Here is a 1,394-nt window from a genome sequence, read left to right as displayed (position 1 = left end):
TGAAGTGCAGCGACGCTACTACGTTGAAGCGATAAGCTATCGTGAAGAAGTGTGTGGTAACGCATGCTTACCTGAGCGACATAGGCAACGACCTACATTGGTCTGATGACTGCGAATGGAAGTCAGAGCTGTTGACTTATTATTAGATGACGGTTCTTTAGTTTTGGGTTTGGAAGCCGACGAAGCTGCTTCTATGCCCTGAATACGTTTTTCCAAAAACTGCACCAGAGTTGTATATTCTGGTAACACATTCGGAGATTCCAAAGACATTTCCCACTGTTTTACTGTCGCTGGGTCTAACTTCTCGGTTACAAGTAGAACAAGCCAGTCATCCCAGTGTTCTGTTGGCCGTCCTAGTTGCTTTAATGCGCGGACTGATTCTGTGGTAGTATCCAAAAGTTTTCGCATGACGCTATCTGACTCATTGGTTATCGCCGGAAGTTTCGTGATATTGCGCAGATAAGACTTGACAAGGCGTCGCTTATTGTTATAACGTTGTTGGAGCATATCCCAGGCTATAGCAAAATTGTTTTCCTGGATACTAATACTGCGAAGAAGAGTTTCGGCTTCACCTAGTAAACTGCCTTTTAAGTAATGCAGACGTTGTACATCAGACAAACAAGCTTCATTTATAATGCATGTTGTAAACATATCTTTAAAACTTAACCATTTTTGAAACGAGCCATCGAATTTTGGCAGAATAATCTTCGGAAGCTTTGACGCTGATGTATTTGTAGAACCACCGCATGTATGATTGAGTATGGTTGCTGGATGATTTTCACTACGATGATTGTCAAATTCTTCGATTTCATCATGTATTTCACCTAGTGCTTCGCAGTATGCCGATTCTATTGTTGCCAAACGAGCTTCACTTAATGTCGTCTTAACCTTGCCCTCTTCGCCTTCAATAACGTCTGCTGCAGAAATGTCGTCACGGAAGTCATTGTAGCGCTTCCAATAATCAGCCAGTAGATTCCTTCTGGCCACAAGATAGCCCTTAGTTCTTTTTTGTTTTGAGACCTTTCTAGTGTTTGCCGCAAAATTAAGAATTAATCGAGCAAGACCTTCTTCCTTTTCAGCTGACATGATGGCGAACACGTGATCAGGTATATTCCGTGATGTAATTCGTATTAATAGTTCATATTAATTGCTTAACACAATTAAACAATTGGCTAGGTTGGTTCCCCGCAAGGGATGCCAAAAATGTTAGATTTGTTTATATAATGCAATTTTTATTAAGTAAACTTCAAGTCGAAATACATTACAGCCAAGAATACAACGATCGTAAAAAGTTTATGCAGTTCTAGCTCTAACCACTTAAAAAAAAACTTTGTACTCGGGATCAATCGTGTGACATATATACATATGTACTAACATACAACCGCGATCGACAA

The 1,394-nt window shown here is 40.2% G+C and overlaps 1 protein-coding gene across 1 annotated transcript in view; it reads right to left on the bottom strand.

The window, feature by feature from the left end:
- LOC118736036 overlaps positions 1-1,086 on the bottom strand; it is a 2,035-nt gene extending 949 nt beyond the window's left edge. The window contains exon 1 of the mRNA XM_036466144.1: positions 72-1,086. Within this exon, the coding sequence (XP_036322037.1) occupies positions 72-1,086 (1,015 nt within the window). The remainder of the gene's footprint in view (positions 1-71) is intronic.
- Positions 1,087-1,394: the final 308 nt, after the last annotated feature.

This window comes from Rhagoletis pomonella, unplaced genomic scaffold (assembly GCF_013731165.1).
Source record: "Rhagoletis pomonella isolate Grant_MI unplaced genomic scaffold, Rhpom_1.0 Rhpom_scaffold_00003, whole genome shotgun sequence".
NCBI classification, from domain to species: Eukaryota; Metazoa; Arthropoda; class Insecta; order Diptera; family Tephritidae; genus Rhagoletis; species Rhagoletis pomonella.
This window is presented reverse-complemented; position numbering and strand designations above follow the sequence as displayed.